This window comes from Platichthys flesus, chromosome 19 (assembly GCF_949316205.1).
Source record: "Platichthys flesus chromosome 19, fPlaFle2.1, whole genome shotgun sequence".
Taxonomy (NCBI): Eukaryota; Metazoa; Chordata; class Actinopteri; order Pleuronectiformes; family Pleuronectidae; genus Platichthys; species Platichthys flesus.
Genome location: NC_084963.1, coordinates 6,958,464 through 6,971,984, shown reverse-complemented (window position 1 = coordinate 6,971,984; position 13,521 = coordinate 6,958,464). Strand labels below are relative to the sequence as shown.

The 13,521-nt window shown below is 40.4% G+C and overlaps 3 protein-coding genes across 4 annotated transcripts; all 3 read left to right on the top strand.

The window, feature by feature from the left end:
• Window positions 1–738: 738 nt before the first annotated feature.
• ptgdsa (prostaglandin D2 synthase a) lies at window positions 739–4,803 on the top strand. Its single transcript, XM_062412871.1, has 6 exons — window positions 739–940; window positions 2,908–3,047; window positions 3,240–3,316; window positions 3,977–4,087; window positions 4,203–4,304; window positions 4,469–4,803. Exons 1-6 carry the CDS (start codon window positions 845–847, stop codon window positions 4,498–4,500), a joined length of 558 nt encoding a protein of 185 aa, XP_062268855.1. The 5' UTR covers window positions 739–844; the 3' UTR covers window positions 4,501–4,803.
• A 664-nt stretch (window positions 4,804–5,467) lies between these two features.
• LOC133975022 (protein AMBP-like) lies at window positions 5,468–8,727 on the top strand. Of its 2 annotated transcripts, XM_062412870.1 has the most exons (8): window positions 5,482–5,523; window positions 5,603–5,805; window positions 6,836–6,981; window positions 7,082–7,158; window positions 7,301–7,420; window positions 7,935–8,036; window positions 8,122–8,171; window positions 8,279–8,727. In XM_062412870.1, the coding sequence occupies exons 2-8, from the start codon at window positions 5,686–5,688 to the stop codon at window positions 8,333–8,335; spliced, it is 672 nt and encodes a 223-aa protein (XP_062268854.1). In that variant the 5' UTR covers window positions 5,482–5,523; window positions 5,603–5,685; the 3' UTR covers window positions 8,336–8,727. The 2 variants fall into 2 exon arrangements, with proteins under 2 accessions (XP_062268853.1, XP_062268854.1); XM_062412869.1 differs by having other exon boundaries at window positions 5,468–5,805.
• A 468-nt stretch (window positions 8,728–9,195) lies between these two features.
• On the top strand, window positions 9,196–12,479 carry ambp (alpha-1-microglobulin/bikunin precursor). The gene is made up of 10 exons (XM_062412868.1): window positions 9,196–9,381; window positions 9,929–10,068; window positions 10,432–10,508; window positions 10,632–10,748; window positions 11,045–11,146; window positions 11,340–11,395; window positions 11,528–11,612; window positions 11,709–11,876; window positions 12,016–12,189; window positions 12,308–12,479. Exons 1-10 carry the CDS (start codon window positions 9,262–9,264, stop codon window positions 12,331–12,333), a joined length of 1,065 nt encoding a protein of 354 aa, XP_062268852.1. The 5' UTR covers window positions 9,196–9,261; the 3' UTR covers window positions 12,334–12,479.
• The last annotated feature ends 1,042 nt before the right edge of the window (window positions 12,480–13,521 follow it).

Genomic DNA, 13,521 nt, shown 5'->3' with positions numbered 1-13,521 from the left:
CTTGCTGAATTAGAAAAAAAACTCAAAAGAACTCAAAGGTGATTTCTCATGTCAAACACAGCTCCTTCCAAACCCACTTTTACAAATCGATCATATGCTCTGTGTATAATTATTTACTCTCCTGCCCATTGGCCTATTTCTGATATTTACTCAGCCTGTAAATCGGCCCCAAGCTCCACGTATTCGTAGATTAATAAACAAACTAATCTAACTGGCTGTTTTATAGTAAATAATTAATTGATTAAATACTTTATCACCGTTTACCTTTGGGCCTCCAAACTGGTGGAAAAGAACTGTATTTACAAATCTGGGGGACTTGAGAAATTTACAATCTTACAATCTTCTATAATATGTTACATTGTTAGTGATTCAAATCCCCAATAGTGTAAACAGTTACATCAATCTAAGTAAATAACCTGAGTACATCTGAGTATGTTTTTGTTTTACCAATAAACAGGATTAGTAATTGTAGAAAGTCCAAGTTGATCAACACCCTGTCCCTCAGTGCGGGATGAAGTGTTGGGAAACTTCCGTCTGAGGTCGTCCTGAGACTAACTGATCCTGAAGCCGAAGCTCCAACCGACCACGTGCCTGACATATTACTGTAACCTGCGGGAAGTCCGCCTCGTTCTGGAACCACACGTCTTCAACACTTGGCCACTGTTCCCTGATCGTCCTGATTGGCTGACGAGCAGGTGGGTGGATCGGGACCCAAGAACAAACATTGCCTCAGGCTGTGCCACTCTGTACCTGTGTGTTGACTGCCTGCAGTTCACTTCGGGCTCCGCTCAGATCCCCTCTCTCAACCTCTCGGCACCTTGCCTCTTCTCTTCTACCTGCGGCCATGAGGACCACGGTGCTGGCTGTTGTCATGGTGACATGCCTGATGATGGTGGTGGACGCTGACGTGAAGCCACAGAGAGACTTCAACCTGCAGAGGGTAAGATGCACGCACACAGACACACACAGACACACACACACACACTCACAATCATACAGCTTTCTATGTTTGTACAGTACAGTGTTTAAATCAGTGTAGTAAAGTGAGGAACTTCTGTGTTAGTGTTCTCACTGGTTGTTGTTTATCAGGTGAACACTGGTTGTGTGTTTGAGAACAGTTACTCACATGATGACCCAAAACAAACAGTCATCGGTTTAATCTCCCTCCTCCTCCTCCTCCCTCTCACCCTCCTCTTCCTCTTCGACAGTTGAATCACAAATTGTGGTGATTAATACATTTGTTTTAATCGGGTGTCGTCACACACTGGAGGTTGAGAGATGTTGGTCAGACATGGCAGAGACACGTCATGAACATGAGGAGGAACTTCTTCACTTGTTTCCCATGACTTGTTTGTTCAGCAGCTGGATTTATCTCAGAGGCATTTGAATGATCCCAATAGTGGGACTTTCTGTTTTTTTGCAAAAGAGAAACCTGGAGTTTTGGGCTGTGACGTTCTCATTCTTTTTTTTGGATCAACAAACTCGAATCGTTGTTCTCAGTGGAGTTCATACCTTCGCCGAGGCCCAGCAGTTCCTCCCAGGAAACTAAATTTAAATTCCCTGGTTCCATATCTTTGCTTGGATCTGCACCAAATTGGACACATTTATAAATATCAGTGCCATGAACCTGTCTGATAACTTACATGAAGATCCATGAACATGATCAAATGCTCAGAGAAATTAAAGAAAGGTTGAGAAACTCTTTTTCTATCACTGTTAAAACAAATGTAAAGAAATTCCCGGATCTGCCCCCTGATCCAAATTGTAGTGGATTTTTCCTGGAGCCATGTCACATCCTTCCACCAGAAACACGATGGATCACAGCAGTGTTGGAAACATGGACACAGCCTCCTTGTTGCTCCCTTTGTTGACTTGCGCTAAAAATACAGATTTGTGTAAATGTATGTTTATGTGCAAAACAGCCACAAAATGGCAGTTTTTCCGATAGTAGGAAAAAAAGGCCAAGTCCAAGCACATGAGATGTTCTGTTTTTCATCATCAACAAATCTCATCAAAAGACTAAAACCAATGATGCATTAGATCAATTAGTATTTGGTTGTTTACTTTAATTAAGTATCTTCGTCATCTTATCGTCAGTTCTCCTCCACGTGAGCTACAACAGTTTCCTCTTTTAAAAACAAACTGAAAACAAATTTACAAGCTTTGGTTCGGTTTCAAATTGTTTTAATTTAGATTTTACTTTATTATAATTGATATCTCCTTTAAATATCATCATCAACAACAACGATAATAATGATTATTATAATAATAACCCACCGCTAATTATACAAATATATATCTTATTCTTTATATATCTGCTCAATACTGTCTGTACACGTTGTTATTATTTTATTCTTATTCTATTATTACATATTATTTTTTTATTAAAATGTTTATTCTTATTCTATTTTGTTATTATTACAACCATCTGTCTTTATCCCTTCTTAACAACTTTTTTATCCCTGATGAAGCTTCCCCCCTTTAGGAAATGTAATTGTTTCTACCAGCTTTTAAAAAAACAAACAGTTCATATATGTAGCAACAAAGATTTAATCAAATATAGTCAAAGTCAACTTTATTGATAGTCCTGCTTTGTACAGGACATAGACGTTGCTGTCTCTCTCTGATCCCCGGTGTAAACACATAAGTAGACGGAACGTATACCGTGAGTACTCAACATATTAGGTACTCAAAACATAGTACAACATAGTTTGCATTCAAAAGTCACATGGTGGTTAGGATGAGAGTAGTACAAACCAGAATATTGCAAAAATGGATTGAGAGTTCAAAAATAATTCATGTAAAGTAATGTAATGTACGGTGAAGAGTAAAAGACACTCACAGATCTTTAGTGTGTAAACTTATGTGTGTTTGTGTGTGTGTGTGTGTGTTTGTGTGTGTGTTTAGTTTGCAGGGAAATGGTACCGTGTGGGTCTGGCCTATGACAGTCCAAGTTTTGCCCCTTACAGAGACAGGATGAAAGCCTCCATGGGCATCGTGGCAGCACTGCCCAACGGGAACGTTAACCTCACCATGTGGGATTCCATGTGAGACTGTGTTTGTGTGTTTTGGGGGGTCAACATGTTTGAGCACCGTCTATACATGGTCATATTATACAGTAGAGTCCATGTTTCTTTACACAGCATCGTGTGTTAGTCAAAGAAGGGAGGGAAGCACACAGATGAGTGAAGAGGTTTGAGGGATGTTGGAGAACATTGTGTTTCCTGTTTGTGCCGCAGGCCGTGGGGCTGTCAGAGTAAAACGTACCACTATGAGAGGACCACTGTTCCTGGACAGTTCAACTACTTCAGCGCACGTAAGTCTCTCTGTGGATCTACTCATCCCGTGATAGGGTCAATATTTGACGGGCGTCTGCAGCCCAAGTCGAGATTCTGGATCAACAGTACGAGCTCCCAGATGTCGGTCGTGACTCCTGAGACATGTGATAATACGTAAAGCGAGTAAATGTAACGATAGATTTGTATTTACTGTGCAGACGAGTTTCTGGTTTGAACCTGAGAATAAGAAGAAAAATATTACAGAGTGCAACAGTAGGTTTTTGTGCAAGAAACACAAGAACGCAAATAAATAGCAATTAGAAATAGACGTCTGTTGTTCAGACTTGTCTCTATTTTACACAAACATTTTTTAAATGAACACAAAGACATTTTTCTTTTTAAATTTGATTCATTTTATTCCTTTTTAATTGTAATAAAATATATAGTTTTTATTTGTATTCTGTATATCATATTTATTGCATGTTTTTATTCTTTTCTTTTTTCAATCATATTCAATATATCTTAAATAGTGTTGCCTTTGGTTTAGTGCACCCGCTTTTGGACCATGTTGGCACTTTGTAGCTTTGAATCCCTTTTTATTTCTGGGAAACAATGTACCTGACAAAATTCTAAAGATTTACTAAATTGTGATGTCACTAAGATGATTGTTCTATTTTTCTATTTTTTCTCTTTGTCAGGCCATAACATGGTTAAGGACATCACAGTGGTGGACACAAACTACAATGAATACGCTGTGGTTCTCAAACACAAGGTTTATAACAGAGAGTACACACAGGTGGCCCTTTACGGTGAGATAAACACACACATATGTATATATATATATATATTTATTTATTTTTTAATTTTTTTTTTATGTGAGCTGCATATTTGAGCTTCACCACCGCTGCTCATCTGCTTCTGCAGGTCGTTCTCTCAGACTGAGGATCGATATCATTCAGAAGTTTAAAGGCTTCGCCTCATCCCGAGGTTTATCCAGAGATTCTATTCTGACCCCACCTCCACCAGGTAAAGCAGGGAATAACACACACATTTATACACAATATGCACCCACTCACATACTTACACAGACAGACACACACACACACACACACACACACACACACACATATAACAGGGAGAATGAAATCACTGTTTTCTAATTTATGTCTCTGTGTTTCTCTGGCCCACAGAAAACTGCCCACCCTCTGCATCTGGACGTTAGGTCGGTCTGTTTCTTCTGGAAACCAAAGGCAGTTCATCTCAGATTCACGTGTGTGTGTGTGTGTGTATGTGTTTGTGTGTTTCTGTTTCTGCCTCCAGGTTCCCTTATATACCTCAGATCAAGTATTTTCTGCTTTATTCTGAAGTACATTAAAGCAAAAATCCTCTGTCTGGCTGCAAACATGATGAATGATACATTAATGAATCCTCTTCTAAAACCTATTTTATGTTACGTTTTACTTCATTTGTATTGTTCCGCTGTGATGACGTAGTTAAATAAAGAAATAGAAAATAGAAAAACTTCCGAGGTTGTTATTGATTTGTTTAATTGATTTGTTTGGTAAGTTTTTATTTTGTTGATATGACTTGTTCATTTTGTTTTATTTATATACTTTTTTGAACTGATATTTTGTAGAGTTTAGTTTAAAGCGATTTATTTTGTTGTGTTTTGTTGTGTCATCTTTTTATGTTCAAGGAACTCTTCTTCTTTTCCTCACAACTGCAGAAGTCTTAAGGAGTAGGTGCGTTTCAAGGAGTCGCCTGTGAGCGGCGTCATATCCCCTTTGTTCATGTGTTACCATGTGTTACCATGTGTTACCATGTGTGTACCAGGTGTGTACCATGTGTGTACAGAGGCTCAGTATGTATCTGTTGGTTGTGCAGGGTAACCTGAAGGAAACCAAATCAGGGCCTTACTCCAACATGAACACCAGGGGGCAGATTTCACCACAAATCTATTTGATCTCTGTGACTTCCACATTAATCACATAAAACTATAATTATTTCCCGCCCTCTTCCTCTCTGTCAAAGAAGAAACTATAGAAACATGTTCTTCTCTGTTGATGTACTCTGAGACTCTGCAGCCTTTTCCCTACTAATTATCAGCCGTCCACTTCTGCCAGGTATTGATCGCTTGTTTGTTTTAAAGACAAATTCTGAAGTCCAGCAATTCACTGATTAGTCAGAGGAACAAACACACAATCACATGCACAAACGCACAAGAGACACGCAAAGGCAGATACAGGTCTGCTCCCAACTTTTTTTGTCTTGTAGTTTTGTGGGACAACATTTACGCAATTCTGTCTCAGATTGACCTCGTGCAGCTACAGGAAGTCAGTGAGCGACGGAGCATCAGGTGGACAAACAGGAGGTCAGTAAGGGACAGAGCCTCAGGTGGACAGACAGGATGCAGAAAGCAGTGAGACTGGTTTCTGTGCTGGTCCTGGGGTCAGTCTGGACCCTGCAGGGGGTCCACACACTCACAGAAACTCTCCCCCTCCCACAGGAGGACTTCCATCTGGACCAGGTGAGTGACTCTTCACCTCTGACATGGAGCGCTCTCCCATGTTTGTTGTTCCTTAGCAGGATTAAACAAATACAACCAAACCGATTTCCACTAACCTTAGTGTATGTTTGTGGGGGGGGGAGGGGGTCCTCAGCCGTTGAAGAACCCACATATTGGGCAAATCCAGCACTGAAATCCATTCTAGTTATTTATTTTATTTGAGACATTATAAAAAAATTCTGGTTTCATATTAATCTTTCTCATCTTTCTTCCAGCGTTTATATACAAAATGTATGTAACACTTTCTCATCTTGTCAACTGAACTTTCTTTGCGTGCTTTTATTATTACAAATGTGGTTATTAATTTTGTCAAAATGATGATACAAGAACCTCAGTCTGCTGTGATATCCTGGCTGCTGGGTTCCTCTGCTGCTCAAGCTTGGTTTGTGCAGCTTGTGAACTAAAGTTGTCCATAAAAGAAAATCTTTAATATCCTTCTAGGCAATTTGATGTACAACCAGAAATCAGTGCACGACAAAAATAAACCAATTTATACAATGTAAAACACAATATAAAAACTCTATATACAGGAGAAAATGAGCTTTTAATAAATGAATTGATAAGTTGAGCAACAGAACATTACCCGTCATCTATTTAGATATTCTCGAAACATTTCATTCAACTTTTAATTTCCTGTTGTGTTTCAAATAATTATTAATGTTGGTGACATTTCCTTGATAAAATGGGTGGAGGTTGTATTACCTCTGCTAAGGAGGTTATGTTTTCATCTCTGATTTGTCAATAGGTTTATGTAATAAACTACTGGACCAATAACCACACAACTTAATAGAAGGAAGCTGCATGGATCAGAGATGAACCTATGCTGTTGAGCTCTACTGAGTGCCAGTCTAGTGAATGAATCTGGAATCTTCTCTCAAAAAACATTTCCGTTCATGCACAACACTGTAGAAATATTTTTTCCCTTCCTTCCATGTGCTTTAGATGATATCAAATTCTCTCCATTGTAACTATGTGTCCGTGCTCCCTGCAGTTCATGGGGCGCTGGTTCGAGGTGGCGGTGGTCTCCACCTGTCCTCACTACATGCACCGCAAGAGGGGGAACCCGGTCGCCGTGGCACTGCAGCTGCAACGTGTTGCTTCTCAGGGCAACTTCACAATGACCGCAACTTCTGTCAGGTCAGCCTCACGCACACACCAGCACACGCACACAGACTACACTCAGTGTCACCTGTTTATCTGTGTGTGTGTGTGTGTGTGTGTGTGCCCCTGGATGCAGGAATGGCTCGTGTCAGCAGAAGTCCACAGTTTACGATTTGACCGACACTCCAGGACGATTCTTCCACCGTAATCTCAGTATGTTTCTTAGCTTCCCTCAGCACATTTCACACCTCATTGACGAGGTTTTGTTTAAATCTTCCATGCAGCAGGTTTGGTAAATCTTCTAACAAGATGTGTCCTCAGATCTGTCCCCTGTTGAACTCTTTGCTCTCTGCAGGGTTCGATGCTGATGTTCATTCCTTCGTGGTTGAAACCAACTACGATGAGTTCGCGTTGATGCTTCTGCTGAGCACAGAGAAACCATCGGGGAATAAAACCACCAGCATCAAACTTTACAGTGAGTACAAACAATCTTGAAAGTAATCATTAGTTTTAGCTACCAATATTTTTAAGTAATCAATTCATCAGTTTAAGATTTAGAAAATAAAAAAAAACCAAACATCAAATTAGTCATTAACAGATAATGAAAGCAAAATCGGTTTCAGCTGTTAATATTAATAGTTATTGGTGGTCATTTTGAGTCTTCATTACAGTAAAATAGGTTTTAAGTTTTCTCTTTTCTCACTTTTTAAAGACCACCACAACAAATCAACCAATGACCATCAATAGATAAGGTTAATAAACATTAGTTTAAGTTCTGGTTTCAAAATCAGAATGAAATTAGTCTTTAAAACTAAAGAAAAACCTGGAGAAATCTTTATTTTAATGAAGGTGTTTGTCTGTTTCATTTAGTTGCCTGTCAGCGGCTCCATATCTCTTTTGATCATGTCTCAGAGTCTTAGTTTGTGGTGAAGTGCACAACACAGTTCAGTGTTTTAGTTTGACCTGTGTGTGTTACTGGTGTTCTTCAGGTCGGACTGTGGATGTGACTCCTGCCGTGCGTCTCAACCTCAAAACATTGGTGAGACTACATGGAATGAGTGATGAGGCCGTCATCATGAATCACAAAAAAGGTACTTATAATGATATGTTTTCTCTGTTGGCCACTGACATGCCTGTACTGCAGATATTAGATTCAACTCTTTCCTGTCTTCCCAGATGAGTGTGCTCCACGTGAGCTGGACACAGAGCCCCATAATCAGCCTCAGGTACAAACCCAACATGTTACATGCAGATATTGAAAACACACATCTGTGTCTGCAAAGGAAATGTGCTCATTCTCATGTTCTGGGATTCTTGTGTATTCATCATTCAGATTTCTGCTCCCAAGAAGTCCAAGAGAAATGTGGTGCTGCCTGTGGACTCTCATTGAATCTGAGCATTGGAGAGAACACAAGACAAGGTCACATGATCAATGACTCATCAAATCAACTGAGCAAGAGGAACTATTTCCTTAATTGATTAAACACCTTTATTCCAGATTCCTTATGGATACACAACGTTGGGTTTGTTCAAATTAATGTGTGATGTAGCTGGTTTGCCAAAAAAGTGATTCCGTTGAGTGCAACTGACCTTTCAGATAATACTGAAAATGAGATTAATAAAAAACTACTGGAATATCCCATAACTTTCAAACAATCAATCAAGAAAATGGAAAATATAAATATTCATGTCTTTCTGCTGTTTATTTTGACATCATGCCATGTTGTATGTCAGTGACATCACTTTGTAATTAAGTATTCTAAATAAAAGAACTGAATCGGATATGTATTTCTTGTTTATTTTTTGTTATTTTTTTGTCATTCAGACAAATTAAGGATTTTCTTTCTAATGAAAAGAGAAAAATGATCTTGATAATTCGAAAAAAGATTGAACAGGAGATTTTTTTTTCTCTAGAAAACAGGAAATTAGTAAATGAATTCAAAAAAAAAAATTGGGTAAAGACTGAACATAATGTAATTGATTCAGAAAATTGGAGAAGAAGCATATAACAGGGTAACTGATCCTGCAGCCATTGCTCATTAGTCTCTTAGATGAAGTAGTGTATTGATTTGTGATGTTGTTGAGGAGGTCAGCTGATCGGGCAAATCAGACAGAGAGACGCACACAAGCAGAACTTTGCTCTGTAACTTGTTTGTTTTCTACTTGTTTGTGGGATTGTGTACATGCGGGGGCCACAGCACACACACACAGCAGGTCAATGTCCTGTCCCCCTTTTGAAGAGCTGAGCCTTTTTCCTGGGATTCACTGTGTCAGACTTTTATCCTCTCAGAGAAAAGAGCACAGACGGCTGATAGGATGAAGACAACAGTGGTTCTGGTTCCTCTGCTGCTCCTGGGTTGGACCGGGACCCTCCAGGGCCTCCCTGTGCTCCCTGAACCTCTTTACCCAACACAGGAGAACTTTGATCTGACCCGGGTGAGCTTCTGATATCATTTATTTGTTTTTACTCTTTTGTGTGTAATATTCTGTTACTTTAAATGTATATATTCAGTAAATTAGGTTTAAATGTAGAAGTACATAGAGTCACTTTTGAACTTCCTCTGTGTTCTACGTACATTTGTTAACAATTTATGGAAGAAATGACAACTGTCGACATATTGACAGAGAGAAAATAAAACCTTCAGCAATTCTTAAGCATTAAAAATGTTTTTAAAAGTTTAGTTACATGGTGGAAAAGTAACGTAAAAATGCATTCAACTTGGATGGATAATTGTATTGCATAAATTATCATATCACATCTGTGTTGAATAAAACGTATACGTCACTAATCTGTTGCTCAAAATCGGAACTTTTTCAGTTAAGAATAAAAACTTCTTAGGGTAAAGTTCACCCTGCAGAGGTTTTATTGATCCAGGGCAACAGCCATATTTATTTTCCACACTTTGAACGTCTGTGTTCTAAATGGGGTTGAAAATGATTTCTTTTTAAATAGCAAACTTTTATGTCCTCACTTTTTTGACAGTTTGTGGGAACATGGCACGATGTTGCCTTGACGAGCAGCTGCCCCCACATGCAGCGTAACAGGGCGGATGCAGCCATTGGTAAACTGGTTCTGGAGGAAGGCACTGGAAACAAACTCAAGGTGACACGAACTAGACTCAGGTTAGTGACAAGAGTGTGTATCTCTTTTACACACACACATACACACACATACACACACACTGAGGATATAGTTACTCATCAAACAGATTCAAATAAGAAAAGTGTCGGTCAAAAAACGGACAAATATTGTGCAATTATTGCGACACAAAAAATTTAAGCAACCGTCCTAAAATAGTTAGGGGAACTGAGGGGGAACTGAGGCTAAATTGGTAGAAATCAGAGGGAAAAACTATGTAAATATCAAACATATCCTTACATGTGGTTAGCGTTATATATATATACAGGCAGAAAAATAAAACATAAAACATAAAATGTGTTGTTCGCTTCTATTTTGCGCCTGTGTGTGTGTTTGTGTGTGTGTAGACATGGAACATGTGTGGAGATGTCTGGAGAATATGAGTTGACCAGCACACCAGGACGAATCATCTACCATATTGACAGTAGGTCTCTCTCTCTCACTCAGTATGTATCAGTTCAATCTGATGAAGTGATGCTCGTCTTCACTCTGTGCTCGCTCTCTCTCTCTCTCTCTCTCTCTCTCTCTCTCTCTCTCTCTCCTGCAGGGTGGGACGCAGACGTGGACGCCTACGTGATTCACACCAACTACAACGAGTATGCAATAATAATAATGAGCAAACAGAAAACATCGGGGGAGAACAGCACCTCACTTAAGCTGTACAGTGAGCGGACACAGTTTTCTCTTTTTTCCACTGTTGTATTTTGCTGTTATTATAAAAGTGATGGAACAATATGGTTTGGTGTTATTGTGTTGACTTATGGGAGGATACTCCATCGTCCTGTGTTAAGATAAAGATGAATAATACGACTTTATGATGATAGTTTGCAGACTTTGACTACAAAGTGAAATCAGTCGTTTCATTAAGAGTTAACTAGGTGACAGTGATTAGTGGATGAATGTGAGAAGATGTTTCTCCCTCGAACCCTCAACACTGGGTTGGATTTCTTACCTCTTCAGGTCGGACCATGTCTGTGAGAGACACTGTGCTGGATGACTTCAAAACTCTGGTCAGACACCAGGGAATGAGTGACGACACCATTATCATCAAGCAGGACAAAGGTAACACAACTCAGACACACACACACACACACACACACACACACACACAAAACATGCCTCTTAATATGAAACATTAAGAAGGAGATGTTTCTCTATCAAGCAGACAACACAAAGACGTAGGCACGACAACAACACAAAAGACAAATGAAGATGTTAAAGGAGTCTAATGGTGTGTTTGTATCTCTCTGTGCAGGTGACTGTGTTCCTGGAGAGCAGGTGGAAGAAGCACCATCTCAGCCAGAGCCCAAGGTAACTGAGTAATAATAACAATAACAATAATCAATATACACTTTTCGAAACACAATAATCAAGACAACAAATTAATTCAATGTAAGAAATTTAAAAAAAATGGAACACCAACAAGTGTATGTGTCGCTGCAGCGGCTGAGGAGACAGGTGCTGCCGACTCTGGCTCCTGCAGACGAGGAGTCATCCGGGGATATGACAGCTCTGTTCAATGATAGCGGTAGGAGATGAGCTCTGATAACCACACACCCAGATCTCTCTCTGTGGTAATGAATGTTTCCTTTCCATCCCTTCATTCACGACTCTGCCTCCTCAGAGGCCTGCGATGCGGCACCGGAGACCGGACCGTGCTTTGGGTTCATTCTGCGTTTCTTCTACAACTCGACCTCGATGCGCTGTGAGCCCTTCACCTACGGAGGGTGTCTGGGCAACCAGAACAACTTTGACACTGTGAGAGAGTGTCTGCAGAGATGTCGCACTGAGGGTGAGGAGGGGAATACAAACGCATCAGACAGAGCATCAGTGTCAAAGCACATCCACCGAACCAGAATTAAGTAAGATGACATGGGAAAGTTGAATACGTGCAAAAAACTGCTCTGCTCTGCCCTCCTCTGTCTTTGCAGCTGTTTGCCGTCTGCCCATGGCCCCCGAGCCCTGCACAGGTCAGCCGTCCATCTGGGCCTTCGACTCCGTCACTGGTTCATGCATGCCCTACAAAGACGGCTTCTGCCAGGCCAACGGCAACCAGTTCTACAGCAGGGCAGAGTGTCAGGAGTACTGCGGCGTGATTAAAGATGGTGAGACGTCCGATAGAAATACAGAAAATGCAGAATATTAATCAAGAGCAGATTGTAAATAGAAGCAGAGCCACAGACGCCAGCCAATGGAAACCCCCATCTTTCTTCTCTTTGGCAGATGGAGAGCTGCCGACGGCAAGTTGAGCGAGAAGAGGGGAAACATCTCTGCTCGTCTGAGCTCATCACACTGAGCAGAGATGCGACATGAGCCAACAGCACAATAAAGGAGTGTATCGGTGCATTCTCAAGTTACATCACAACAGATCACCAATAAAACGTCATGATCAGTTTGACTGGTGTTTTTTATGGTTTCAAGTTGCATCTACAATATAGTAGATTTCTTTATGTTCTATATCTGTTATTGCTGGTTTTTGCTTTCACGTTATGTTGAGGGGTTAACCTACTGTGTGTTTATCTACAAAACTAAATATCTACCCCTGCATTTCCCTCATTACATATACAAAAATTATGTATTTCCTTATCCGGGGCAATAACAGAACTTAAAACCATTATTATTATTATTTAAATCACTTGGGTCTGTGGGTGCATGCCATCTTGCAGCATGTCATCGTGTGAATATAACCAGTAGGGGGAGATATTTGTCTATTTACAGAGGATTCACATATATTTCACACAGTTTGAATGTGATACTTATATGAAAACCTCATTCACACATTTATACAGTACAAGATAAAAACAATACACAACAGCTAACTTCCTCCTTCCTGTGTAATTAGTGCATCTCTGTCCATTTAACTCTCTCCTCCCTGTTTATGTTTCTTTTACAGTAAATGACTCATTCGCTACTGTAACATCAACATATAACCTCATCACTGTGCTCGCTCTCTCTCTCTTTTCTCACTCACACACTCTCTCTCTCTCTTGCTCCTGCGAAGGAGCCAGGCTTCCTGCTCTTAGTTCCCAGAGTTCCCGGTTGCTGGCAGTAGAATGCTGGGAATATCCGGAGAGGAAGGGGAAGTGACATCACGGCGGTGACCTTCCGTACCAGGCCATATCACCTGGCGCTGGGAGGGAGGGGGGCAACCAAACAAGTGCAAACACACACACACACACACACACACACACACACACACACACATACACACATGGGTTATCACAGGCACATACTTCTCTGTTTTTTAGCACACACACATTCACGCACATTCACTGGGGCAAACTCTGACACCTCGGTTTTCTTACACCACGAGAATAGACAGAGTGAGAAGAGGAAAAGAAATTCAGCAGGTTCCCACGAAGACTGAGAGGAAGCGATGACTTCAATCGGTCATGCACAAAACTTTCCAGTACCTTAGACGGGCCGAGCTAGAGACA